At 42.0% G+C, this 27,481-nt stretch overlaps 1 protein-coding gene across 5 annotated transcripts in view; it reads left to right on the top strand.

Moving 5' to 3' along the window:
* The window catches only part of drosha (drosha ribonuclease III), a 159,577-nt gene that overhangs the window by 94,006 nt on the left and 38,090 nt on the right, over positions 1-27,481 (top strand). For all 5 annotated transcript variants that reach the window (XM_082546432.1, XM_082546431.1, XM_082546430.1 and 2 more), the window contains 3 exons: positions 5,840-5,910; positions 19,896-19,940; positions 25,581-25,738. In XM_082546432.1, the coding sequence (XP_082402558.1) occupies positions 5,840-5,910; positions 19,896-19,940; positions 25,581-25,738 (274 nt within the window). The remainder of the gene's footprint in view (positions 1-5,839; positions 5,911-19,895; positions 19,941-25,580; positions 25,739-27,481) is intronic.

A 27,481-nucleotide genomic window follows, 5' to 3' on the forward strand; every position in this document is an offset into this window, starting at 1 on the left:
TTTAGGCCTTTGCCGCCAATTCTGTTTTTATTTACTTTGTTTATTTGGCAGTTTTTAGTGTATATTTAATATTGATTTTGTGACAACACTTAGTTTATATTTTGTATGTCCTATACAGGACTTTGGCCAGCTGATGTTGTTTAAAATGTGCTACAGGAGACTTTGAGTTGACTTGACTTGACTTTTATGGACAGTATTTCTTGGCAGAGCCAAGGGGTGAAAGGTTTCCTGTTTGGTGGTCTTGGGGATCATGCCTGTGCTTTTTACTGATGATGTAGTCGTTATTGCTGCATTGAGAGGCGACCTCCAGCTCGCACTGAGGCAATTTACAGCTGAGTGCAAAGCTACTGGGATGAGAATTCACACTGGGTGAGGTCATGGTTCTCACCCAGAAAAGATTTGATTGCCTTCTCTGGGCTGGGGAGGAGTTACTGGTCCAAGTGGAGGAGTTCAAGTATCCCGTATCAAGGTTCATGAGTGGGGAAAGACTGGAGTGGGAGAATGCCAGGGGGATTGGTGCTGCAGACGCCGTAGCGGTCTGTAGTGTTAAAAAGGAAGCTGAGCGTGAAGGTGAAACTGTTGATTTACTGGTCGATCTACTTTCCTAGCCTCACCTATGGCCATAAGCTGTGGCTAGTAACCGAAAGAATGAGATCACAGATTCAAGCAGCGGAAATGAGCTTCCTCCCAAAGGTGTCTGTAGCTTTTCCTCAGATGGGATAAAGAGGTTGGTCATTCATGAGGGCTTCTGAGTAGAGGTACCACTCCTCTGGAAAAGAGTGAGTTTAAATGGCGCATGACTTGGATGCTTCCTGGACCCCTCGAAGGTGGGGTGTTTCAGGCATGTTCAACCAGGAAAACACTCTGGGGCATATCCAGGACTGGAGAGGTAATGCATGTTGGCTGGCTTGTAAACGCCTTGTCCTACTGGTAGAGCTTGCAGTTGGAGTCTCATAGAAGAATAGATCTGAATGTATTTGTCTGTTTTATATACGATTCAGCTTTTATTACATCGTTTTATTACATCTTTTGTTCACTTTTATTTTGAAAGCACATTTCTTAATTAAACCAGGCTAACAAATCAAGACAAAGGCTATAAAGAGCAATAAATAAGTTATGTAGTCATTTATCAACATAGCAAACAGGTGATCCAGGTTGGGGAAAAAGACGTTTTAGTGAACTGAACTTTGAGGTCTTAAATAGTGAGTCATTTCTCAGGTTGGTTATCTGAACATAAAGGCTTAAACTCGATACATTTAACAAGGGATTTGGAGGAAAATAGCACTTTCATATTCTATTCAGATTCATGTAAAATGCTGCTGAACTTCGGTCTTACGTCTGTGTTATTATTATTGTGAAGCTAAGTGAATCATAATGTCCTTTGGGCACGCTTGCTATGACTTTCATGGCTATTGTGAGATGTTTAATAGTTGTAGACCTCCTGCATTTCGCACTGGATTCTCAGGCAGAACTGACAACTGAGTGTTGAATGCACTGGAGCCCGGAGACTGCAGAGTGATTTGGCCAGAGCATGATGTTACTGCAAGATGAGCTGTAGAGAGATGCTAGCATTCAATTACCAGTCGAGCTGTTCGGGTGTTTTTGTGGGCCGTGTGTCTTCAGGGCGTCAGCTTCAAGTTTGCAGGCTGACGGGGTGGCCTGAGAAGCACACATCTCCGTTTAATGATTGCGGTAAGTTGCGTGTTTGATTGGATTGCTTTGGGGCACACTCTTTGCACGGACAGCCTCCTTGTCAAGTGTGTTCTCGCTAGACTTAACTGCATATCTTGGTTTCTTCATCCACTGGGCCCTTTGATTGACACCAAAGGTGTTGCTTTGAGATTTTTAATACCTTTTTAAATCCCTTGAGGCTCTCCTGGTTTCTAACCGCTTACCCCTACATTCTCCTTCCACTTGGAAAAAGTTTTGAAAATCTTATAAGAAGCAAAAAACTTTGAATTTCAACAACTTTAAAGCCTCCATTTGGGGAACTTTCCAAATCTGCAGTGTCATCAGAACATGAAGAAAGCTGCCTCCCGGCCACACCCACTCTCCCCGTAGCATCGGTGCTCGCACACATGAATGCGTTATGAGTAGTAGTTGAAAGACATTGAGAAGTTGGACTTGAGAGGGAGTTCTTGCACTCTCACAGCTGGTTTCCAGAGGTAACATCTGCTTTGTAGCAGCATCTAGAACTGAGGTCCGCATTATGGTAAAACCACAAATCTCAGCGCTGCTGCTTAGTGGAAAACATCCTGTAGGCGAACCACTCCTGTCTCTAGAGCCTGTCGCGGTCGGCCTCAGTGAGACGCTCGCCTTCGTCGTGCCAAGATTACAGAGGGCTTTCCCAGTGATACACATCTGCAAGGGCTTTAATGTCTTGCTGTGCTGACTTTAAAGAGGCTATAGATTTACAGATACTGATTTATAGGCATATTCTGTTTCACATCTAGGACGGTCCAAAGCATGGCGAGAAACGAGTTTTTGTCTAATAGCCACTGTGGCTGCTGTCTTCCAGAATTCACAAGCTCCTTTCATTAGTTTAGCACTCAACTAGATTTTTGTATTAGTAAAGGGTGTCTAAATGATTGAGTGTTTTACTTGCCAAAGTGGCTGCTGGGTGAGACAAAGTTGGCAGGCTTAATCAAATTTTACGAACATTTGGGCAATGGCTGGTAGTAATTTCCCATTCTGTTTAGAAGTAAAGAGCATGAAAAGCACATAGAGTGGGAGTCCATTTGTGATTGTTTGTGTGCTAGGTGGTTTGTTTGTATTTCTTTATGGTTTGGTTATGTAGGCAGCATCTTCACTGTTTGTGTGTGTATGTGTGTAAATGGCCTGTTAGCCATCTGAAAGCAGTTTCCCCTCCCCAGATGATGAATCCCTCATATGTTTTTGATGTCGTCCATGAAAGCAGTTTGCGCATTTAGTCTTGCGACCGCACCGCGCCCCATTTCCACTGGCTCATTTATGCACATAATAAAAACCGCTGCACGATTGTATACCCAATTTGCCAGGTGGTTATTGCTTTCTAAATTGAATGAGCCACCCTAAGTGTGATGGTTTGAAGTTGTATGCAGCTTAAAGGCACCATGATAGTTCCACTGATTTTAGTAGAAACAGTAGAGGAGCAAAACAACAAAGGGGAGTTGACTTGTGAAAAGAAGCTGACTGCTGCAGCAGAATGAGCCGAAGAAGTGGCGTATCATTCCCATAGAGGGAGAAATTTGGAATACTTGTCTTGTTCTTTGCTTGCTGTGGCAGCAGATCTCCTCATTTTGGGACCAATCTTCAACCAAATTTCTTCCTTTGTCCTGTTCCTTTTGTGTGTTGGCGTATGCACATGTTGTGCAGAATATTATTATGTTTTTATCCCCCCCTCGCAATTCAGGTTTGATTCAGCGGACATCTGCACCAACACTCATGTCCAAGATTGTGGGCGAGTGACAAAAAAGATATTATACTTTTGTCCACGTTGTCCGTGGGGGGGTTCGAAGATGAAGTACATATGTCTGTATGTGTTTGTCGGGTCTATTCACAGCCCAAGAAGTACACAGCACTGCTTTAAAAAGAGTGCTCACTCCAAAATCAAATGAACATATTTCTCTTGTGGCATGAAGTGCTGTTTATTCATCAGAATTGTTTTGGTGTGAGTTGCCCAGTTTTGAAGATATCGTCTGTCTGCCTTATATTACATATAATGGAACTAAATGACACCCACCTTGGGGTGCTTAAAAGACCAAAAATGCATTTGAAAAACTCAGCAGGAATGTCCACTTTCAGGAATAATGACTCAGTCACTCTAAGAAAAGAAAAAAAAACCCACAAAAACTTCATTGAGCAATTTTATGTTGCTTTCTGAAGTCTGCTGAAGTAAGAGGCAAATAGATAACCCTTTCCTGCTCTTACTGAGCACTCAAAGCACTTCTGCATTTCTACGTGAATGATGGATGGATCATGTATGAACGGATGGAAAGGAATTCGGGATTCATTGTCTTGCCCAAGGACACTTTGCTGGGGATCAATCTGCCAAACTTACTATTAGTAGATGACAGCTGCCAAGCAGTGTAAACTTTTAGCCATTAATTTGGATCATTCATTTTTCTTTTGTGTCACAACTGTGGGCCTTCAGTCACAAACCGATGCATACTTTTTGCACTGTGATTACTTGAAATTGCTCAAACAAGGTTTGTGAGCGTTGACGAAGTCACTTATTTCTGAAGTGAGACATTCTTGCTAGGTTTTTTAAAGCTCTTCGAATAACAAAAGACAAGTGCTATGCTGCTCCACTATATTGAAGAGAAGGCAAGTCATTTGAAAGCCAAAATGTCTAAAAAGTGGCAACTCACGAAACAGTCTAAACACAGACCAGAAGGAAAAAAAGTTATTTTTATTTTGGGGTGACCTGTCTCTTTTAAAGCTGCATTCTTCACAATGGCCAGTAGGGGGTGAGACCTCTGGTTGCTGCAAGTTCATGGGAAAAAGTGGACTCAGTAACTGCCTGACAATCACCAGTTGTTGGGAAAAATGTGCATCTTCTAATCGGTTGGTGGGTGGTTGCAGAGGTTGCTGGCTGTTGCTAAAATAGTCGCCTGTAGTTGGCAAAGTTTGCACCTTTCCAACTGGTTGCTGAACGGTAGTGCAATACAATCTCGAAATAGTGACATTTCACTTTCAGAATAAAGGTGGTCCATTACTGGTGCGACCAGCGTGTTTCAAAAGATATGTTTTCTTTTGAAGGCGGACAATCTCTGTTTCTGGTTTGTGCCACATTTTTCATTTTCACTCCAGCTTGATCAGCAGTTGCCGAATGTTGAAGACAAATCAGCATCTTCCATGGAAACTGCAAGCAACTGCACCAGTTGAAATCTGGAGGTTTCTGGTGCAAGACCAAATATCTCTTTAAAACAGTTTTACCTACAAACTTCCAGCAATCACTCGCCAACCAGTTGGGGAATGTACATTTTCCCTACCCACCAGTAGTTGGGGTTGGCTGTAGCTCAGGCGGTAGAGCACTGATCGGAAGGTTGGTGGTTCGATTCCTGGTCTGCATGCCAAATATCCTAGGGCAAGATACTACTAGGAGATACTTGGCTCTCCTATGCATCCATCGGAGTATGAGTGTGTGTGAATGTTAGTTGGAAAGCACTTTGAAAATGTGTTTGTGTGAATGGGTGAATGCACAAGTTGTGTAAAGCGCTTTGAGTGCTAAGAAAAGATCAGGGTTTAGTGTAAGCCATGTCCTCGTGTTTGACAGTTTGGTAGATTTCTTGCTTTTCATGTCCTGTTTCACAAAAGCAAAGAATTCTCAATTCGGATCCACAAACAAATTAGTCACCTTGGCTAAGACCATTTTATAAATGCTGTCCGTGTTCATGCCTAAGCATGTGAGGCAGGCCCAGCATGACAGAAATTCAAGGTTTCTTTGACCTTAGCTGGTTACATCTCGGAGTGGTGATGCAACCATCTCTGCCTTCCTCCTCCTCGTCCTTCTCATCCTGCTCTCTGACAAGGGGGAGGTGGATGTGCACTGGAACCCTGAGGTCATTTCACCATGAAAAAGCAATAAAAATGCACTCCTACTTTTAAAAAAGCAATTATAACTCATTGCGGAGTTCAATTAATTTTAAGTTTTCCATTAGCAAAGAACTCTGATATTGCCTCAGATTTGGTAGAAGTTTTTTACACCGCACTGGTGGAAGGACGTGCTTTTTCACACTAATGTTAAATAACATTTCACATGTTGTACAAAGTAAGGTTCACAAATTGCAGCACAGCTACATTGTTTGCACACACCTCTAAATAAAGTAAGTTTCTTATTTCCTGTTTTTCATTTCAGGGGCCGTGTATTTGGAAGGAGGCTTGGACGAGGCCCGGCAGCTCTTTGGGAGGCTGCTTTTCAACTCTGAGGTAACTGACTCTGATTTGGTGTCTGCCCTTTGCCACACTGTGGTTTGCTGCACAGGAAGCGTATTTGCAAGGGTATGCGCATCTCTCTTTGAGTCACAGAGCTGAGCGGCAGACAAGATTTTCTTATTTCGATCTGTGTAAGACGTCTCTTTTATTCTCTCAAACCCACACACAGCATGTTTTGGCAACATACCACACATTGCATATTATTGAGGCCTTGCCAGCACCAGAACCTGAGATCTCACAAAATCTCGCTTTATCCTGCTGTACTTTTGACTAGCTGCTTTTTGTGTGTACGCTGATATGCACAAAGATGAAACAATATAACTGAGGAAAAAATGAGATGTGGATTAATCCATAGCAGGAAAAACAGCTCATGTAGTTTGAAAAATTAACTTGAGGATGTTGAATATTGCAGATCGCCACTCCTGAGCAGGACACCTGCTATTGTTTGTAAGTGTGTACGTGTGGATGAGCTCAGCAGGCATGCATAATTAATAAATGAATCAGTATTTTGCATTTATCTTGGCTAGAGATGTTCTGAATCAATCAAATAACTTGCAGCTAGTCTAGTAAGTAGCAGCAGGCTTGCTTCTAATTGGCTATTGAGGTTGTTTGCTGAGAATCAGTCGGTGACTCCCACACACTGTATGACACAAAGAACTCTATCAAACAAGTCCTGTAGTCTTTGAGAAACCAGATCAGAGACTTCAGGGCTGAATCTTTTAAAACCTCACACCACAAAAGTTACCAGAGAAGATGATCATCAAGTGAATACATATCATAATTGTCTTAAGGGTTCGAGATCAATTATTCAGTGTTCTGTGCCAAACTCTACCTTTTTACTAAGTTTTTTTTTTCACTTTAATTGATTGAACAGCTGGCCTTGATTCTTTTTTCTTCCCCCCTTCAGTTGGCCGAATTTTACAGTGAGTTTCTTCCACTGTAAGGCTGCCTATTGAGTATTTGTGTCTGCCTGCAAAGCTGAAAATGTCCTTGGTTCTGTTTTGCTGTCATCCTGCGGCCATGAAAATCAACAGGAGTTATCAAGCTTTTCATCTGTCTTCATGCAGAGGTTTTTATTTGTTAGAACAAGACATTCCCCTTTAAAAACAGATTTTTGAGTCCGTGGATGTGGATAAAAAACCACTATAACGCAAGTATTCTTACATCCTTTTTATGAATAGCAGTCGAATGTTTGTTGGAACAGACTGAGGATAGGGTACATTAGATATAAAGGCTGATTTAAAAACACAAACATGTGTACAAAAGCCCCAATCGCATAGGCCTAGAGACCAGACACCAACCCCCTGGCAACCATCTGTCGATTAGGAAAAATGTGTAATCCCCAGCCAGATGGGAAATGTTGGAAGTTTCTAATCAGTCAGTAAAGAAATATAAACTTTACTGAAAACCTCCTGTGAAAACCTTGGCCCCAACACGTTGCTGCCGTCACATGTAGCTTGCGTGGAAGATGGAAACGTTGGCAAACACTTGCCAACTGCTTGCCGAGTGATAGTGTAAAGTGCATGTTCTGAAAGATGGTAGTTATGATGTTAAGTTGCTACTTTTATTTTGAAGGTGAGCATCGTCCATTTCTGGTTTGCATTGTACTTTTTCAAGTTTCATTGCTTCTTGGCAGTAATTGACGTAGGGTTGCAAACAATTTGGTTTCTCCCATGCCAACTACAAGTAAGCGGGGCAATCTGCTAGCGACCCAAGCATTCACACAAGGGTTTCTGACTGAGGCCAAATGCAGATGTATAAATAGGGCTACAGAGAAAAACTGCTGGTCCATATATAGTGATGGCCTTGGACACTATGTTTGGTATTTGTTGTATCACACAGGGAGAGGAACATTGACTGTGCTTATGAAAGAATTATCAGTGTGATCATCCTTCTATTTGTGCAACAAAGGCAAACAAAGTGGACAGTGATTATAACGTGAGGTGCAGAATAGTTATAGCTTAAATTGTGCTCTATCTATATTCTCTATTTGATCTTGCTAATAAAGATAAGAACTACAAAGAACTGTATCAGAGGATCTAAGATTAATGGAGGAATAAGGACATTCAAGCTCAGAGAGGCTGAAAGGACTACACAGAAGCTAAACCATTCAACACTTCACTAATGAGCAAGATCTTAAAATCCATTCTAAACTCTAACAGGAGGCTATAACGGTGGCCAAATTGGGATGTGTGTTCTATATTCTTTGGTCTTTTTAAAAGTTTCCCTTCAGATGTTTGATTCTCCTGGAGATGAGCAAAAAGTGAGTTAGCGTGGTCAGTATAAGAATAATAAAGTTATAAGTCACTTTCTTCTAGTATAAAATGCACAAAGATGATTTTCCTGCGCTGCGTGCATAACCTTGAAAGTTCAGTGGGAATATAAAAAAATCTGTCATTTTCAGATAAACACTATGACCCTTAAATGATGTTCAGGTACAATGTAAATTGCACATTATCTTTCCGTGTGGTCTTACCAGCTGCTTGGACCTCATACATCTTTGTACTCATCTTTCTTTTTGATCGTTACACATCTGGGAAGTTTTGTGACTGGGTTTTAGTATGGTTGTTGACAAGATCAGCAAGCTAGGATTATTTTTGCTTTAGACTGGGTAATAAGCAAGGTTGGAGACATAAATGAAGCATTAAGATGAAGGAGGGTTCTCAAACAGTAATGAGTGGTATATGGTAATGTCAGTAGAACAGAACAGAAGAACTACCAACATGCAGCTAGCTTACCTAGCATGGGCTCTGTGGATAGTTTGTTGGTTCTTCTCGGACAGAGGAATCGGCTCTTCCACATTGGTGCCTGTACAGCACTGAACAGCTTTACACTGTCAGGTGTTTCTGCTGGTTATACATCATAATAAGCTCCATTACTGTCTGGAGAGCTGTACACAGTCAGTACAAGGAAGAAAGCACCATATTGTGGCTGTTTTTAGCAAGTGAACTTTACAACTTCTAAAAAGTTGTTACCAAGTTGAATTCTTATGTCATTGCACTGACAACACTAAACTCTCTCCAGTGTTATCATTTTGAGTATCCCGAGTATGCAAGGCTCTCCTAAATGTCGTTATCAGAGTCTGAATCCACCACCTTCAGGTCCAAACATGTGGTTGTCGGCCAGAAAAAGATGTGGCCTGTTTTATCTGGATTAGGGAGAGGTTATTACCCCAAGTGAAGGTGTTCCAGTATTTCAGGATCTTTGGTGCATCAGTAATGTAGGTGTTGTAGCAGACCATTGTGTGAAGAGTGTATAGGAATTTCTTTTACTTATGTATTAATCACATTCAGGACTCGCAAAATCGCTAGTCCGACGTCCCGGAGCTAGCGATATCTCCAGTCGGGCGACCAAAATCTATCTCAGCCCCGCCCGTCTGTAGGGTGGACATAGGCCATGCTAGCGATATATCTAATCTGGCCTGGTACCACGTCAGTATCCACCAGGAGATTTGGGAAACCCTCCTTAGATACATGTAAATGGGCATCTTCCTGCCAACTTTATACAGCTGCTTTAGACTCATCTGCAAGACATTTATTGCAATGGACTAGCTATTTATATATCCATTTGAAAAATGTAAAATCTACTTGTATCGACCAGTGTCTGCAGCTATCCACATGTAGGTCAACAAGTGAGTATAATTCTGGTGTTTGAAAGAGCAAAAATTAGCTTTAGAAATACAACTTCTTGCCACTAGAAGATAGAGTAGAGTACACACAACCCTACAATTTGTGCTATACTGACAGGTAAAAGTACCAGGCGTCTGTTGATAAACATATTCCCCATGGGGTTTAGTGTTGGATGTGATCATGGTTTGTGAAATGCTTTACATAATATTGGCGCTAGTAATATATTTGCAATTAAATGCGATCAATAAGTTCATCTCTACAGTAAGATGAAACCCATTTTTCTGCCATGCCAGTTGAAATGGTTACAACCTCTAATCTGCCAACTCACGGTTAGAGAAGAAAATAAAAACAAGATGCTTTTGGGTTCAAATACAACCGTTGCCACCACTTCTTTTAATGCTCTGTTTTCTTGGTTTCTATGGTGACATGTTCTCTCTTTATTTGGACAAAATACACAGTGCAGGCACAAAACATACTTCCTGTGGAAATACTATACTTAAAGGTTTATGGCGCAAAAAAAGCGTAGCAATTTGTATCCATGAAAAACAACAACATAAACATATTGATTAGTTTGCATGCAACTAAAATTCCCAGTAAAAGTTGAGGGAAATTCGACTTTAGTTTGAAAGTTTTCAGACATGCAGACTGAGGATTGAAATAGTATGGCTTGACAACCCCCACTCCCATCCCCACCCCCTGCTGAATGAATCCTCCTGATGGCAGCTCTGTTATACAAAGCTGAGAGGAGACAGATGGACACAGACCAGAAAGCCAAACACCAGCCGGGTGGTATGATGGGTATGCGGGCGGGGAATTGGAGGGGCAGACCGGCGAGATGGACAGGCAGGAGAGTCTGCAGAACCACTCGAATCCTTCTGTATTTCTAGCTTAACACGTCAAAATGGGTCTTCACACATTATATTACTAAACTAAGGGATGCAGTGCAAAACGGAAGGACTCTACTTTTTTTTTTTTTCTATCGCACCCTTTTTGCTGGTGTTGTATTCCATTCACACATGGGTGATCAGTCACATGCACTCCTTGTGTAACAAAAGGATGCTGCCTGGTGACTCTCTCTCGCTCCCTTTTATTTTCTCTCTTTCCTTTCCATTCTTTCCCCCCACTCACACCCCAGGATGTCATTACCCCCACAGATGTTTCCCCGCGCTCTTATGACAAGTCAAAACAAAAGCTCCACAACTCCGGAGGTAAAATTCAGAGCCGACTACCTAAAACAAAGCATGCATGTAATTTCCACCTCAAGACCTAGTCAGACAAACAGTATCCTCAGTTTTTTTTCACCCTCTCTGTTATTCCCTAATTGGTATGGCATTCATGGCTGGAGCGCAACAGTTATTTCCGTCTCCTTGTTTTTCTCTCAACACGTCACCTTTGCTGGCTCTGGTTCCCAAACAGCGGAGCTCTTGCCGAGGATGGAATCTAGCTTCATTGCACACAGAAGCCCGGAGGAAACAATAGATGCTAATTTGCTAATGACATTACTGTGGAGGTTATTAAAGCATCAGCAGAGAGGCAGGAAGCATCTTCTTCAGGGGGAGCTGCTCGATTGCTCCCAACCTGGACTCAACAGCAGTGCAATATTGCTGGGAAAAGATGTTGATGCCATGTCCTGAGGGAAGTACCTCTTTTGAGGAGCAATCACCATAATGATCTCACTAGTTGCCCATCGGCTAATCTGTTGGATTTTATTAATACCACCACACAAGCATGCACACATACACTCAAAGGCCAAATTTAAGAAAAGGTTGCTGTGACAACAAAGTGAGCCACTGTGGCGCGGAGATAATAACTTTTGGTGATATGGCTTAGCCACCACCTTTCTTTTCTCATTTCTGGGTGCAGTGCCAAAAAGGGTTTTAGAGCAGCTTGATTTCAACACACTCAGGCAGAGAATGAAAACCATCTGAATTTTTCAACTCTTCACCACACTTTGATATCAATAGAGGAAAAATAACACAGAATCAGGTTTATTTACTGTCTCTCCCCCCCACAAATGTTGCCTATTCTGACATTATCCCTAAACCTCTGAGATGGGCTCAGAATGCCCATCATCACTACCAACAGCCATGTTCAAAGTGTTCATTTAAACTCCTTTTAGACTGGATCTGGACTACTGCATTAACTGTTTAGCAATTACATTCCGAACATCAGTCATCAGTCTTGATTGTGTCAGCTGTGTCATCCTGATGGAAAGGCCAGGGGTCGGCAACCTGCGGCTCTTTAGTCCGTATAGTGGGCTCCGCGTGGTTTGGGAAAATAAATTAGAAGTATTTAGCTGAAGTGTATTTTATTTATGTTAGTTCTTTTTAAACTTGTAGTTCTAAATTGTTAGATTATTGTGATATTAAAATATAAAAATATAATTATATTTTATCATTTTTTTCATCGCTCAAAATAAACGTCACACTCGCGGAAGCCGGTATACCCGCCAAAACGGCGTGCATTTACCGAGACTTTCAACCCCAGGTAGGCCAATTATGGACCTTCGGATCCACATTATGTCAGCAGCTATTCTCCACCATAAACTATGTTAAAAACAAACACCGCTCACGCCTCACAGATGACAGCTTACAGTCCTGTGTAAAGTTGAAAGTGACTTCGTACAGCCCCGAGTTGCAGACGCTGTGCACAGAGGTTCAGGAGCAGAAGTCCCATTGTAAACATACCACGGCAGACCCGACGATGTTTCCATGAACACGCTTTTCAGCATCCCTTTATTGACCACTTTTCACACACGGTTGCTGTATGCATACAGCCGGCTGTAGCTTTTCAGCTCACAGCCCGACACACACCAACAAAACAGCATAGATAGCACAGACGTTAAGGCGGTGAGGTTGCGGGTGCCGCTCAGGTGCGTCCGCCTCCCCTGCAGCGGCGCTGCAGACCACGCCTCGCCACACACATTAACCAGGTAAAATACATACTTAGGCAGAATATTGCAAATATCTACTTTTTTTATTTTTTAGCAGCATAGTGCTTTTTTCCAATTATCTTTTAAAAGTCAGGTCAAGGCTCCAAAAGCCCAAAGGCGATATAAGGGTGGCGGCTCACAACAGTATTTGTTTGCTACATGGATCATTTTACTTCAGCTGGGTGTCGTTCCTTTTGTTATATTTAAGAGTTCAAAATGTGTTAATTACATAAATAAAATGTAATTTTCTCTGTAGCACTTCATGGATTTCATAAGCAACACACTTTAGTTGTTCACACAAAGCATAAAGGTAAAAAACAATATATACAGTGTTATCTTCATTTTAGATGTCAAAAAGTATTTGCGGCTCCCAGGGTTTTCATTTGCGTGGAAACCGGGTCCAAATGGCTCTTTGGGTGTGAAAGGTTGCAGACCCCTGGTATAGTGACTCAAGTGACTACCGGTTGCATCCAAGTAATGCAGAATCTTTGAACCTTGAGCAGATGAGCCACAGCAGTAAAGGGCCTGGTGGTAGTGTAATGGTATGGTGTTTATTGTCTTGGCACACCTTAGATCCCTTAGTACAGCGGTCCCCAACCTTTTTGTTTTGTGCCACGAACCGGTTTATGTCCAACAATATTTTCACGGACCGGCCTGTAAGGTGTCACGGATAAATACAACAAAATAAAATGAGTAGCGGTACCAAAAAAAAAAAAAGATTTATTCATAACACACGGGAACAAACTCAGGGAAACCGAGTTAACGATAAAAAGGATTTTAAAAAATAGTGATAAAAACCCTGAAAACCATAAATTTCACACTCAATCATCGACTCTCGTGGCCCGGTACCAAACAACTCACGACTCCGTGGCCCGGGGATTGGGGACCACTGCCTTAGTACCATCTGAATGTAATTTAAACAACCACAGCCTTCCTTGGTATTGCTGCTGAGTATAACCATCCCTTTATAACCCGAGTGTACCCATCTTCTGTTGGATGACTCACCACGTCACAAAGCTCCAATCATTCCAAGCTGGTTTCTTGAACAATGGAACGGGATGTCATTATGGATTTACAGCTGATACATTTTTTTTATGCTGCCTGTGATGTAGCATAACTTAAGCAGCAAGGAAGGTGATAAGTAAATAGCATTAGCAGACAATTGAAGTTCTTTTTAAGCATACTTTATTGCTAGCATCTCTAGCAATAAAGTATGAAAGTATGAAAACCCTCCATTTGGTTACACCCAGTGATCCAATCATTGACCTCATGACCCTATATAAACAGGAAGTAGTGGGCGGCCCTTCCCATACACCCGTCTCACATACAGGACCTGAATGCACAACATGGACACCATGGTAAGTATAACCAAAGCAACATAAAGAAACATAATTTACTAGACATGTGCCTGTAAACAGAAGAAAATTCAGATGATCTGATGGTTAGTAGTGTTTGCTTTAAAACACATGCATGGATGTAAAGAATGTAACTACTGCTACCACAAACAAAACCCGGGATATTGTGTGTTAAGAGAAGTTACACCAGCACTGTCTAAATTAAAGCATTATGGCTGACTGTAAAATAACAGAAGACAGAATAACAATATACGCAAGTGACAAATGGCAAATGAATTCTGTCCTAGCCACTTTGTCACACTGCCATGCTAATGAAGCTAAATCTCTGAGGAATGTTTCTACGACCTTGCTGAATCTGTGCCATCATGAACTAGGGCAGTTCTGAATGCAAAAGAGGTCCAGTCTGGTACTAACTAATGAAACTTTTCTTTAGATATTTATAACTAGCTGCTTCAACAAACTATTTTTAAGGAACAAAAATCACCAAAATTATCTCACTAGTGGCCCATCAGCTAATCTGTTGGGTTTTTAGTAACACCACCACAGAAGCCACCACACACTCAAAAGCCAAATTTGAGAAAAGGTTGCTGTGACAACAAAGACAGCCGCTGTGGTGCAGAGATTAATAACTTGTGGTGACATGGCATTGCCACAGTCTTCTTACTTTACTCATTTCTGGGTGCAGTGCCAAAAAGGGTTTTAGGGAAGCTCAACTTCAACACACTCAAGCAGTGATGGAAAACAGTTTGAGTTTTTCAAGCCTTTCCCCCGCTTTGTTGGCATGTATTCCAAAATGAGTGTTTTTGCAAAAAGTAAATTAGGTTTATTAGTGGATTTTTAAATGTGACTCATTCTGAGTGGGTTTTTTTCCCCTGTGGGTGCTTTTCTATCTCTTTGTGTACCAGTAGAGTGTGCTGGGTTTATATGATCATACAGGTGACCAACTCGCTCCATGTTAAGGCCACCTCAGTGTCTTACAGCAACAGTTCCTTTGTACCTATAATTTAAATTCAAGCTATTTTGTTGTTTGTTTCTTTGTAAAAGAAGAAACACAAAGGTTATATGAACCACAAGCGTGCGCTTCATTTATCTTTTCACTCTGGCTCTCTTTACCTGTTTGACACCCTAGTGTCCCTCTCCATTCGTTGTGCAATTTGAACCGTTTGTCCAGTTAAGCATAATATTGCCAGTGTTTGAATGAGAATGTGTATGCTTCTACTGTGTCCTTGCTTTGCTAATAGCCTGGAGAATGAATGCATTCACTCATTCACGGGCCATTTTCTATTCACATACACTGTTCTGCCTACACTCAGAGGAACTGTAAAAGGTGTGCTCTTAACCTCAAATATAAATTGCGTGGTACACTTCACCAAAAGAATCGACGTTAGTTCACATATTTAGAAGATCACCTTGACCACTCACTGACAGAAGCCTTTGTTCTGGACTTTGGGCTGCTTTTATATCAGTATTGATCAACGGCGCTATCTCTTATTGATCTCTCCGCTGCACTACTACTTTTGATGGATTGATTGGCAGCCTGTAGCTAGAGACCAATTTGTCAGCGAGCACTGGACCTTGTCAGAGAAGAGCACCATTATGTCCCAATCATGGACAGCCAACAATCCCAGGGGTTGTGTGTGCTTGAGTGTGTGTGGGTAAAGGGGGATGTGACGCTGAGTCTTCACGGTTTGCTTGTGAGGCCGGAGTATGTGCAAGAATGAGGTTGTGCCTCGACTCCCCTGTGGGTTAAAGCATTGGTTCCCAATTTCATTTGACATACCCCCAAATCCCTGAGAGATGGTTTCAAAAGCTGCTTCATCAGACCGCCTCTCATGGCATTCAGTTGAACTCATTTTAGACAGGATCTGACCTACTCTCAGCTTGCTGTTTACTCTATAGCAATTACATTCGGCATACCATTTATCAGTTATGCTACAGTCACATTGGGGAAAATAGTGGTTGGAGACCGTGGCGTGGCCAAAATTACTTCAACTATGTGCAATGAAGTTGCAGTTTCATAGCCCAGGAAATCGTTGCTTCTAAGGCAGGGACCGGGTTTGCAACTGCTAATCAGTTGCTCCCTTCAAATTGATTTTGGGGTCAAGCTGGTTAGTGATATATTGTTTGTTTGCTGTCTGTTTCTGTCTACATATACAGAAATTCACATCAAAGAGAAATGTAAGTACTTACATTCAAAGTCCGACCAGAAATGCAAAAATTTCACAATTTTTAAATCAAAATGACAAAATGACTTGCTTTTATAAGAGATTTTAACCACAATGCAATTGCCATCAGTCAGACCACGAATCTTTGGAGACAAGTTGCCTCCCGCTGGGAGACCTCTTGTGGTAAATAACCTGCTACTAGCTAAAACATAATCACCGTATGATGGAGCTTGCCTGTTTGCTTAGTTGAATCCAGGTGGTGATGCAGAGGCGGGTTACCGTGGTTGGGGAAAACTGGGTTAAAGCTGAGTCCAACAAAAGGAAGATCAGAGGCATTTTTTCCAAATTGCCCTTTATTTTGCTTCTATTTTCAAATGTCATTACAGGTGGGTCAGTGACATTCAAATAAACATGTTTGCATGTGTTTTCCCCCTTCTGTTTGTAGCAGCAGTTATATCCTCCAAATGGTTGTGATTCAGCTGCTGTACATGATGATTTGTGCCCCTAGTAATTATACCTTCCTTACACTGGGAGAGAGAGTGTGTTTGTGTGTAGGGGGGGGAAAATGTTGTTGTTATTCTTAAATCCCCACTCGATGCTGGCTTAATCATTGTCTGACTTGTCTTTGGAATGGCTGTAATTGAAACATTAGCTGTTCGGGTCTATATACAGCATGTGGGCGGATCGCGAGCGCCTTGTGGATGGATTTTAATCATAAGCCTCGATCTTAAGCCGAACCGACTCGTGTACTTCACTTCTCCCTTTGTTTTTATGTATGTATTTATTTATTTCAAGTGTCATGTTCTCCCTTCTTGTCCTTTTCATTCTCATTTCCCCTATGCCGCTTTAAATGCGTCGGCCTAGGTGAATCACTTTTATGTGTTTTAAAGCAAATTGTGCACCTGCAAAAGAAGTGTGAAAGCAATCAATCCATTAGCCGGCGCTATCGACGTTCTTTTAACAACCGACGACGCGTGCATCCGGAAGCAAGCTCAGTGTCGACTTGATAGGCGCTGTGTACTTAGTGCTCCTCCACCCAGCTCGCAGGCTAAGAAAAAAAGGACAAGCAACCAAAAGGAAGCATTTACTCAAACGTATTGACCACTTTTCATGAATTTTTCATCGGCTGCTCAAGGCGATGGGTTGCCAGCTGGGTGCGTTGAGAAGATGAGGCGCCCATTCGATGCTGCTGACCACACACAACCCCACCCCCCCCATCCCCCGTGGGCCATCACCGCATTTTAAAGGTTTATCTCCTTGAACCTTTTAAACACCTGAGTGATACTGTACTTTAGAGGCCCTCTCCACATCTCTATCACCACTATGACTCACCCAACATTAGACTCTAGGCCTAAAACTGCCTCCGGCTGGCGTTGTCCTTGGCAACAACTTGAGAGCCACGACTTATTCTCCCTCTCTCTCTTTGTACTGTGTATATTTCAGCCTTGGTCTCTCTACTATTCGATCTTGTGTGGTTACCTCAGAGTAGGGTTGAGGAAACATGTTGATCTTGCACATATTTCTCTCCACAGGCAGGGCGGGCAAAAGTCCAGCGCTGCTAGTGTGCGTCTCCAGAGGAAACGCTCCTCTAAAAGCTAAATCCCACCAATACTCCACCCGCAAACACCCCTCACCTTCTGCTCAAATCCACATCACAACCCACCTTTTTACAAGCACCACCTTACTTGACTGTGTAAGGTCGATATGCAGACTTCTGGGCCTGAAAATTATCTATTTTCTTTCACCATCGCTCACTGATGGCACCTGAAAGCACTTGGACAAGGAGTTTCCTACATAGAGCCTTGTGTGGTGCGCTACTAGAGTCACCGCCTTATCAACGCATCATCGTCGAGCGTTACATTTAATTTTAATGTTGAGAAACTACAACACAATCTTTGGATGTCAGCGGAGTGAGCTGTCAAGGCTAAAAGAGAAAGTCAAATGGTACATTTTCACAGGACCTGTCATTTCTATGCTTAGTACACATTATCTTGTCATCTCAAAATATGCACAAAAGTTGAGACGTAAGCTGCTCAATGCATTATTTTTAAGCTTTACTTGCTTATTATTTTACAGTTAAGTTTAAAATTAAACTTTCGTAGTCTGCTATGGTGTGTTATTGAGATAAAACTACCCACCAGTGTTTAGGTAATTAAACTCGTCTCCTGTTGCATTATTAAAGTGACATACATAATTAATAATCGGTGACAAAGACGCATCAATAATTACGTTCCAGTAACGCATATGAATATCTTTTTAGTGCCATTAGCCTCTGTGACAACACCCATTGGTTTTGGGCTCCACATTTTGAAGCTTCAGTGTTAGCATTTGGTGATTTTTAATTGTTTTAGTCAGATGTTGCTTTATATGGATGAAAGACTAAAGTGCTAATTTATCAGTGGACATTAGCTGCCTTTCATAAATTGCAAGGGTGGATCACACAGTCACACATATAGGCTAATTACTAATTAAGTAGAACAGCGGTCCCAACCCCCGGGCCACGGACCGTTTGGTACCAGCCGGGCCGTGAGAGTTGAGGCTCAGGTGTGAAATCTTGAGGTTTTCATGGTTTTTATCGTTAACTCTGTTTCCCTGGGTCTTTTCCCCTTGTTATAGTTGTGTGTCTTATTTTGAAAGAAATGTTTCCACGTTACCATAGCGACCAGAGAGCGTTAAGGGGCAGAGAGGAGGATGTTACTCTCAATGTTGTTGGTGCATTTCCGGAGGACGCTGCTAATAAAGTTACAGAATTACACAGTGAATTCACATTTATTATTATTATATTTACCAAATACCACAGTTTTTGTCTTGCTCCTATCACTTTATTTTGTTGTATTTATCCGCGACACCTTGAAGGCCGGTCCATGAAAATATTGTCTGACATTAAACCGGTCCGTGGCGCAAAAAAAGTTTGAGTCCGCTGAAGGAGAACACTAATAAAGCTCTAGAATTTCACCAAAACTGAAGCAAGAACTTCTAGGTTGATCTGCACCAGATAGAAGGCGATAATATTACTCACGTAGTCCATTAAAACACTCCAAAAGGCTCCAACAACGCACACAAAACACACACAGTGAAGCACTCCAGTTTAATGACTAAAAATGAGTAATAAAAATAATTATCCCCAGAGCTCTTACAAGGTGGGTTATTGAACCTTTAAACTGTATTTTGTAGCAGGTTGTAAATGTGTCTTTTTAATGTGTGTGTTGACTCACATTTGGAGAGAGCCTCTAGTGGCCACTAGAGGAACTGTCTGTTTTTGCCACTTTGCGTTGACTTCATTGGAGGTTACTCTTAATAATGCTAATAGCGCTAATAGTTCCTACGTGTGAACTGATTTGTCAGCGTCACGTTTCAGAGGGAGTCTCTTCCTCGTTAGGCACACTCGCTGCTTTGGAAATCAAGTGGCTTTTATAGACAACTCACTCTCTGACTCATTTTCTGTACATCTGTCCAAATCAGGTGGTTTACAACACTCTTAACAGAGTCCACACATACACGTGTGCACATAGGCTTAAAAATATTCAAGTTCAAGTGCTACAGAAAATGCATGGTAAAATGCAACAAAAGAAGTAGTTGCAGAAAAATCGTTTGAAGGTTGGGTTCCTATTCACAGTGAAGGAAAGCGGTGTGAGAGGTAGTATATTGTGCCCGGGAAGCTTTTGTAATGTTCAAAACCAACCAATCTGAAGCCGAAATAACCCTTCATCTATAAAAAATGCGCTATTTTTGAATATTCATTTTGGGTTCTTTTGCTACTTTTAATGATTCGCTGTGTTTATTTGTAGTGTTAATGAATTATATTCATTAACAGGATGACCCTCATGCCAAGGGGAAATGCGCTAATTTCTTCCCCCTGACTCTTCATCTTTGTTCCCTTCTCTGTTTGTCTTCACAGGATCTGCGGGAGGTCTGGCTCAACTACCCACCACACCCCCTGCAGGTTAGGAGAGAGATGTTTTATTATTGATGTTTATTTTGTCTGGGTACCTCTCATTAAAACTCACCTCACCCCCAAGACACAAAAGCCTTCGCGAATCTTTGAAGTTTTCTCGTCTAAATGTGCGTGTTATTTTTCTTCTTCTTCTCGTGTGTGTCGGTAACAGAGGTGGGCAAGCTGTTGGGTATTTTGCCTGAGGCTGACTGAGCTCTTTATGGCTGTCACAAGGCTCCCGGTAGCCTTCCACTAGTTTCTATTGTTCTGTTCCCTTGTCTCGATGCTCTCCATTTTGGTCGAGACCCTAATCCGCTTTTTCACTTACTCAGTCTCTCTTGCCTTTTCTCTTTGCCACATCATCCCCCCCGTTTCCCCCCCTCCTCATCCTTTCTCCATCATCCGTCTCTTCAGTCTCTCTCCGTTCTGCTGCTCTTTGCTTTGCATGATCTGCCCAGAAACATTAAACATGTCAACAGTGTTTGTTTGAAATTAGGATTTGGAAGAAGAGATCAAAGATGCCATAACAGGATTACAGTCCCGAATCACATGGGGCCTCCAGGGACCGTCAGGCATCCTTCTCTCTGATGTGTTTGCGAGGAGAAAGTGTTTCTTTGTGTGTATGCCGAGTCGTCTTTAAGCGCTTTATTCTCTTCATCTTGCTGCGTATGTACATTTTTACACATCCTGCTTTTGCCCCCCCAAAAAATAACATTGTGCTTTTTTGTTTACCTACAACATATGTTTGGGGTTTTTTTTAATATATCTTAGCCTCCTCAACCCTGTATTTGTTATCCCCAAGATCCACAGAGAGCCTGGATGTTTTTTGTTGATCTTGTTCAGTGCTCAGACTAAACCCACTGTGTACCCAGCAGCCTGTTTTCCTGGTGAGCTGCACAGGCGGTGGCAGCAGTTAATGTGGGCAGGGTGGAGCTCTTGGGTCAGTCCTGCTATGGCTCTGTGGTTCGGTTGGTTCCTCCACAGTGTGCTTGAGTAGTCATACAGCCTCATTACCACACACTGTGCATTGCAGAGGTTTCCTCTGGGTGGTCCTCTGCCAGTGGGATAAGACCTGACTAAATTGTGTCAGCCTCTCGGTAGCTTGAAAGCACCCTGAACCGTGATGTGATCTAAGCTGTATTTACCCTTTAATTGTTTATGTATTTAAGCATATAATCTTGGAATTGGAAGATTAGGCCTCATTCTCAAATATGTGCAGAAAGTTCTCACCCTGAGGAAAAGTTTATATCACCGCGTGCATTTAAAGCTACAATCGCCCATGCCGAGAGACCTGTTGACAACCCCCATCAAAGAGTGCTCCCCAGGGACAAATGTTGACGAGCGGTTGTTGCAGGTTGCTGGCAGGAACTGTGAAGCAGCCGCTCAAGCTCCAGTTACGCAGTTCAATACAAACAACATGTGACCGCAGCAATCTCACCTAGACATGGCCAGGAACCTCCAGCCAAGCTGTTGGGAAATACTCATTGTTCCCTAGCGATTGGAGGTTGCCGATTGGTCTGTAGACCTTGAAGTGGATCATGGAGAAACGAGGGATATTCTAAGAGAAAGGTATGCACTCCTAAAGGCAGAAAGTAGGAGAATTTCCATCAGAAGAAACTGGAAAAGAAGTGTCAGAATCAGAAGCCGAAGAAAAGGCACATCTTTGCAAGAGTGACCTGTGCTGACATAGATAGCATTAACCTATCTGGAGAACGCTCCTGCTGTGAGGCCTCATTTCCAAAGCATTTTCTTTGGAAAAACATTGATTTAAATAAATAAATGCTTGGGCTGCGATAATGGAGTTGATAAATGTTTTTTACCCTGAGACATGGACTATGGCTCGAGTGAAAGAAGAAGGGGAGAAAACAAGCTAATTTTGAGCCTAACAGAAGACCAATATTTGAAAGCAGGCCATGAGAAAAGGAAGGAAGCATGGATGAGAAATTCACGGCCATTGCTTAAAAAATGCTGCCAAGAAATACGAGTTTAATGACTTTTATTTGGATTTTTTAAATATATTTTTTGGGTCTTTAAATAAAGGTTTAATTAAACCTTTATTTAACCAGGACGTCCCTTGAGATTTAAATCTATTTTGGTGTCGTAGGCCAGTCCAGGCGTGTTGGTGCCACCTCTGAGGTGACAGCCCCACTAGGGGTTAAATTAACTTCTCATCAGCACTGATGAAGCCTCTTGGATGAAAGTTAAAATGTCTTCAAGAACCTAAAAGAAGTCCTGTCGCCTTTGACCGAAGCACACGACCGTCATGACCTGAGTGACTGAGTATCTACACAGACATGTTCGTGCTCTCTGCTTCTAACTGAGCCTCTATTGCCTAAATCTGCTGTTGAAAGGTAACAAGGTGTGCCAGCCTCCCCCCCGACCAAGAGAGGGATGACAGGGCAGAGATGAGAGAAGCTACCTTAATGAGGTTTGAGGCGACGGTGATGGCAGCTGGAGGTGGTGTGTGTAATTGTGCGTACACAGATCTTTGTCATAGACGCATACACTACCCTGCAGCAGCCTCACCCTACAGAATACTGCGGATCACTCTGCGCTCCTTCCTTTTTCCTTGATTCACACCAGCACATCATCACCTCCAGCTCTCCAGAATAATTTACCAGAACATCATTTACACTGAGTTTGGATTGCCAAATTCCTCCTTTAGTTTATTGAGGAGATACATGAGAGTCTGGATTTTTTTTATTTTATTTTATTTATTTTTTTTGGCCTCAGAAGACCTGGGCTCTGATTCTGCTTTCTGTCTGGACTGAGCTGAAAGTGATGCTTTGAAGCCATTTCAAACATGTTTTTTTTTTTCCCCCATCTTTTTTCAAAACTGCTGTTGATTCTTCTTTTTTTCTGTCTCCTCTTCACTTCGTTTGAAGCCTTGCTGCTGGCCATTTCCCCTGAAGGATAAGCTCGCGCCTATGAGTGCTGAACTCGTCAGATGTCGTTAGTTGCGATGCATGACATTTACACGCCTTTCGTTAATTAACAGAACGAGCAAAAAAGGCAGGAGTGAAATGTTTCTTAGGACACACTGGAAGATGGAAGCATGACATTACCGGCAGCACTCCAATTAAAATACTGAGTTTAAAAATACATCTCTGCTCTGTGCAGCGGCTCGACATGGGAGACTTTGAGAGCGCTGTTTACTTGTCATTCCATCACGAAAACGCAGACAAAAGAAAGTGCTGGAAAATGAAGAAAGTGGCTATCTTGCCTCTGAGAGCCTTGCGTGTATTCTTTATTCTTATTTTCAGGGTACTTCGTAGTGTAAAATAGAGCAAACTAACAAGGTCAAGTGAATGTGCATGCGTTCCCTTTGAGTGTCCACGTCTCAATGTTTCTGTTTTCTGTGGAAAAGATGTCTTGGTCAAGCTAACAGTTGCACCACGCAGAGACCAATTAGTTCATTCTAGCAGCCTAATTAATGCACCCATAAGGATATCTGTTGATTTAACAAACATGCGTGTACACATTTTCTTTGCATATCATTTCTTCCTCTTCTTTCTTCATATGTTCTTTGTAATGAGCACAGACGAGAGGAAATGCTGTAGCTAAAGAGAGCCGTGGACCCATCTACCTCTGAACTCTCCATGCCCTGGAGCTAATCTTAAAAGCATAATCTATATCGATTTACACAACTGAAAACCGCTCTTTCAAGTCTCATCACAGTCACAAGTAGGCTCACATAACAAGCCAGCGCATTTACAGTACCACTGAGTCACCAGAGATATTAATTGACTGTGGGAATCATCAGATTTACAGAGAGTGGTGGGGAAAGGGAGCTGTTTGACTTAAAACTTAATGACTAAGAGATTCCATCTGCTCCAGATCATCTGAGTTTGTTTTGAGTCGGAGGAAAAACACACACTCTAAACAGGCCCTAAAGCAGCGCATACTGCAGAGGTTCATCTCATTTACTGAATTTATCTGACACTCTTATGCAGAACGACTTCATTGAGCAAGTTTCTCTTTGGTGTGTTATTCAAGCATCCTTGAAGTGGTCTTGCTGGCTGTTACTAGATACATATTCAGGGCTGTGAGATATCCCAAAGCAAAGAGCACATTTTTAAAATGAATTACAAAACGTATATGCAAGGGCAAAAGAGTAGATTTAACAGCGAAAAGCGATTAGGCGCATCAAACGCGAGCACATTATTCATAACTACGTATCAAATTTTATTCAGAAAATTTCATATTTATTTCTTTACGTATTTATGCCCAGAAGTTGGGAAATTCCTGCAGTACATTAGCCAAAACGTTAAAAATAACCCAAAATGAATTGAGTTAAATAAAGAACAGCTCAATAAAATGAATACAGTGCGTCAAAATTATGATTTAAATGGAGTAAATGAAGTATCAAAAATTAAAACAGGTCAACAGTGGTAATAAAATACCTTGTAAAAAAAGATAAATATAATACATAAGTAACTGAAAAGGTAAGAAAGTGCTGGATAAAAATAAGCAAAAATATAAATAAAGTACAACAAAACACAAAACATTACTCAAAAAATGTAATAACACTAAAAATACTGAACATTATTTCTACTTAAAAACAAGTTGAATACAAAACTGCCAATAGAGCTTTACCGCTTGTTTTTTCTGTCAAATACACTCACTGGCCACTTTGTTAGGGACACCTTCCTAATATCAGGTTTTTTGCCTGATATTAGATTTAACCAGAGTCATTTCCATCCATGATGTCATACGCCTGCTCCACCACATCCCACAGGTGGTGCACTCCTGGATTAAGCTCCGGTGACTGTGGAGGGCATTTGAATACATCGTTGTGTTCAAGAAACCAGTTTGAGATGATTTCAGCTTCGTGATCTTATGAAGCAGGGTGCACTGCGGGCAAAACCCCAACCCTACCCTCTCGACGACGATAATCATATCAGACCACGTTAGCGGCGTTAGAAGACAGGAGTTGAACCTGGTTGGCTGCTGAGTGTATATCCTGTTACAGTGGTGGACGTTCACATTAAACACAGTCACCCTAACTCTGAGTGATGTCAGTGCGAGAGAATTTCCCGTTTGCTAGAGCAACAGTGAGGTGCAGCACTGACAGAGTTTAGGTCAGGGGTGTGTGCAGGGGATTCAGGTTCTTCCTCTTCAATCAAAACACTGAAAGAAAAACAACAAAAACACACAGACTGGTTTTGTGTTTGAGGATATGTTATTATGTAGAAGCAAAGGAGGGTCTTTCCCAAACTGTTAGCACCCTGGAAGCAGTCTGTAATTTAGCATAATCACCGTGCGCTCTAGCACTAAGCTCTCTCTTTACCTGGTCTAAGGACTCGCCAAAAAGTAAACACTGAAAAATTGCTACTCACTAAATGTTGGCTCTGGCTAGTCTCAGATCTATAAAAGATGAGTAGGAGTGTGTCGGGTACAAATATTGAAAAGTGATCTGGCACACGTACGTAGCCTTGGAAGGGTCAAAACAGACCAAGTGCTGGAACTCACTGATAAATAGACGTCTTGTTTATTGTTGCCACAGCCATCATCCTAAACAGGAACAACAGATTTCAGCGAGTGCTGGCATTCTGTCTGTTTTCGTTATATCTATAATGACCAGAGCTCTTTCAGGGCCCCATATCTCGTCAGCAAACCTCCTTTGTTGCGATCTTTGTCCTTTTCCAGGTACAGGAGCCGCAGACAGACAGGCAGCTGATTGAGACGTCGCCGGTCCTCCAAAAACTGACCCAATTCGAGGAGTCTATCGGAGTTTTGTTCACACATGTGCGCCTGCTGGCCAGAGCCTTCACCTTAAGGACCGTGGGCTTTAACCACCTCACCCTGTAAGTACCTCCGCTGTTTGTTTGTGGATAATAGAGTTATGGCCAATTAAAATGCAAAGTGTGGCGCTAGCAGGCCAGATGCAATTTGCAGGGATGCTGCAGAAATAACCAGACTTTTATCTGCCGCTCCCTTCAGAGGTGATGAGGCATGATGCATTATAATGTATAATATAATCTGAAATGCTGGGAGTTTTATATGTTGAGCATTTTAAATTGTTGTATCTGTTGTGAATGCGGCAGCCGCCTCCTCCCACATCATCATTATGTTTACCCCCTGCAGCTTATACATGTTCTCGCCGTCGGTAAAGCTGCTTCTGTAACAAATGATGTCTTGAATGTCATGTTCAAAGTACCTTAGTGAAAGATGGCTCTTTTTTTTGGTTTGTTTGTTGGCACAAAGCCTAATCCGAGGGTTTCACAGCCAAGAGTGAGGCCCAGGGGACTGTGAAGTCCTCGTGTTTGTAGTCTGTGGTACCTGTGAGGCCATAACCCTGCTGTCACATGGGAAAAAGGAGATTTGATTCATGTCTTATTTCACTGTCCACCCTGTGAACTCCTGGATTCTCATTTAAAGCTTTTTGCTTGTCCGTATTTACTTTGTCATATATATTTATATATGTATAACACTGTTACACAAAAGACCCTTTTTCAGAAAGTAATATGTTTACTCCACACAATTGAGGGCTGAATCTGAGAAACTAAGGGACACCTTGTCCTTTGCTCCTTCTCCAGCTGGGCAAATAGATTCTAATTTCAATTTCGCTTCCAGTATAAATGAAAACAAAATAATCTGGAAAAAGTTGTTTTTTTTTTCCCTTGGGTTTCCTGTACAGCGATGCGTTTTTCCTCAGACTCTGGATTTCCTGATTCTGTGAAAACACTGAAAAAATTGACCGAAGCTGTTTGTGTCTCTGGATCGCTCAGCGTCTCTCAGGCTTTCAGTAACACGTGACAGCGTTACTCAGCCTGGGTTTTATGTCGCTTAAACCGAGGCTGCTGTTGCCGCCCGTTTGCATTAAACCGACATCTCGTGATGGAGGCAGGCCGGTTGGGACTTGAGGTTGCTTTTATGAGACTTTATATGAGGCTTTAAAGTCAAACACACTCCCTGATTAAACCCTAACTTTCCACGCTCCACCACCTCTACCTTTTTTATTTCATTTAATTAGATTTTTTTAACTGAAGTATTCAGTTGGGGGAAAAAAAGTTGTATAATAGGACATTTAACCAAAATAATCATGATTATGATTTTTTGAGAGTGGCTGCACCGCCCCACAGTTTGAGATCCAGTGCCCTGTCGCCTGGTTCTTTTGCCAGGTTGTTACTGTAGCAGTCTTCTAGATCATTCAGCTGCTTCCTTAGAGAGGATCTCGTCCCATGGTTGGATGCACTTCAACTCCAGCACTGCAGCTGGTGTCAGTCGTCCTGCTCCTGCTCTCCACTGTGGACTAGTTAACAGAATCTTCTGCAGGTGGAGATTAGGTTCAGAGAATGCAGGCTTAAGGCACACTTCTGAATTGGCTTTGCAGTCTAATAGTCAATTTCGCTTTGGAAGGTTCCTAACTGGGTGAAGTGATCCGGAAGTGTCTGCGTGGCAGTCGTAAAAGCTGGGTGAATTCTCCTGGATAAGTTATGGATGGAGGGAATTTGACTTTGGTCATGGGAATCTTAAAGGAAAGGAGTTATGTTGGATCATCTCTCGAGCTAGAAAGAATAAGAACAGATTACTTTGTAGGCTGTCTG

Source organism: Aulonocara stuartgranti (genome assembly GCF_965226115.1).
Source record: "Aulonocara stuartgranti genome assembly, chromosome: 9".
Lineage (NCBI taxonomy): Eukaryota > Metazoa > Chordata > Actinopteri > Cichliformes > Cichlidae > Aulonocara > Aulonocara stuartgranti.